Source organism: Struthio camelus, chromosome 1 (genome assembly GCF_040807025.1).
Source record: "Struthio camelus isolate bStrCam1 chromosome 1, bStrCam1.hap1, whole genome shotgun sequence".
Taxonomy (NCBI): domain Eukaryota; kingdom Metazoa; phylum Chordata; class Aves; order Struthioniformes; family Struthionidae; genus Struthio; species Struthio camelus.
Window position 1 is genome coordinate 150,879,027 of NC_090942.1, and position 1,572 is coordinate 150,880,598.

Below are 1,572 nucleotides of genomic sequence, written 5' to 3' on the forward strand. Positions count from 1 at the left end.
AAAGAGAAGAAGAGAAAAAGAGAAGAGGAGAAGAGGAGAGAAGAAAGGAGAGAATTGAGAGGAGAGAAGAGAAATAGGAGGAGAGAAAAGGGTTTGGAATAAGAGGAGAGGAGAGCAAAGAGAAGGAGAGACAATAGAGAAGAAAGAGAAGAAGAAAAGAGAAGAAAGAAGAAAAGAAAGAAGAAAAGAAAAAAGAAAAAAAAGAAAAAAGGAAGAGGAGAGGAGAGGAGGAGAAGAGGAAAGAATAAAGAAGAGAGCAAAAGAAGAAGAGAAAATGAACAAGAGAAGAAGAGAAAAAAGAAAAGGAGAAGAGAAAAAAGAAGAGAGCAAAGAGGAGGAAATGAGAAGAGAGGAGAAGAGGAGAAGAGAGGAGAAGAGGAGAGGAGAGGAAAGGAGAGGAGAGGAGAGGAGGAGGGAGGAGAGGAGAAGGGAGGAGAGGAGGAAAGACAGAGAAGACAATGATGAGGAAGGCAGAAAGATATGAGAGAGGGATGGGAGAGAAAGACAGTAAGGAAGGGAAGGCAGAGCAGGAAGATCAGGAAGGGAAGGAAGGGGACGGTAGAGGGAAAGCATGGAAGAGCAGGAAGGGACAGAAGAGAAGGCAGAGAAGGAACCGAAGGCGCAGAAGGGAAGGAAGGCATGGATGAGAAGGGATGGAGGAGAAGAAAGGGACAGAAGGACGGAAGGGAAGAAAGGCACAGAAGAGAAGGAAGATGGAAGAGAAGGAAGGGAAGGAAGGAAGGGAAGGAGGAGAAGGAAGGCACAGAAGAGAAGGAAAGCATGCGCAGAAGATGTGAAAGAGAAGCACATCACAGAAGGCATGCAAGAGAAGGAAGGGACGAAAAGGAAGGAAAGGAAGGCACACAAGAGAAGGAAGAGGGAAAGGAAGGCAGGCATAGAAATTAAGGAAGGCATGGAAGAGAAGGCTAGTGCAGAAGAGAAGGCTGGCACGGAAGAGAAGGAAGGTAGCATAGAAGAGCAGGCATGGAAGGAAGGAACGGAAGAAAAGGAAGAGGTGGAAGGCATGGAGGGGAAGGAGGGCATGGAAGAGAAGGAAGAAGGAAGGCAGGCACAGAAGAGAAGGAAAGGAAGGCACAGAAGGTACATAAGAGAAGGAAGGCATGGAAGAAAAGGAAGAAATGGAAGGCACAGAAGGCCCAGAAGAGAAGGAAGGCACGAAAAATAAGGAAGTCAAGGCAGAGAAGGAAGAGAAGGCTGGCACGGAAGAGAAGGTAGAGAAGGCAGGCACAGAAGACAAGGCAGGCACAGAAGGTAAGGCAGAGAAGGCAGGTACAGAAGGGAAGAGGGGGACAAGAGGCACAGAAGAGAAGAAAGCCGTGGAAGAGAAGAGCATTTCAGTCAAAACTGAACTCTTTTATTTATTACCACCTTTTCATCTGGACTTTGGCATTACGCTGTAACTCACTGTAACTGTGAACTCTATTCAGAGATGTCGGAGACTGTATTTTTCAGGCACTCTTGGTTTCGCTTGTAGCTGAGGGTCTTAGATAGAAACTTTAAACTGTTTATGTACACTTTAAAAGGAGAAATCCCCACATTCTCTTCCCAATT

The 1,572-nt window shown here is 46.1% G+C and overlaps 1 protein-coding gene across 1 annotated transcript; it reads left to right on the plus strand.

Annotated features, from left to right (window-relative positions):
* Positions 1–571: 571 nt before the first annotated feature.
* LOC138061257 (octapeptide-repeat protein T2-like) lies at positions 572–1,186 on the plus strand. Its single transcript, XM_068910653.1, has one exon. The coding sequence runs from the start codon at positions 572–574 to the stop codon at positions 1,184–1,186; it is 615 nt and encodes a 204-aa protein (XP_068766754.1).
* Positions 1,187–1,572: the final 386 nt, after the last annotated feature.

Excerpts from the sequence above, each read along its gene's own strand:
- LOC138061257 (XM_068910653.1), top strand. The coding sequence starts at position 572 with ATGGAAGAGCAGGAAGGGACAGAAGAGAAGGCAGAGAAGGAACCGAAG.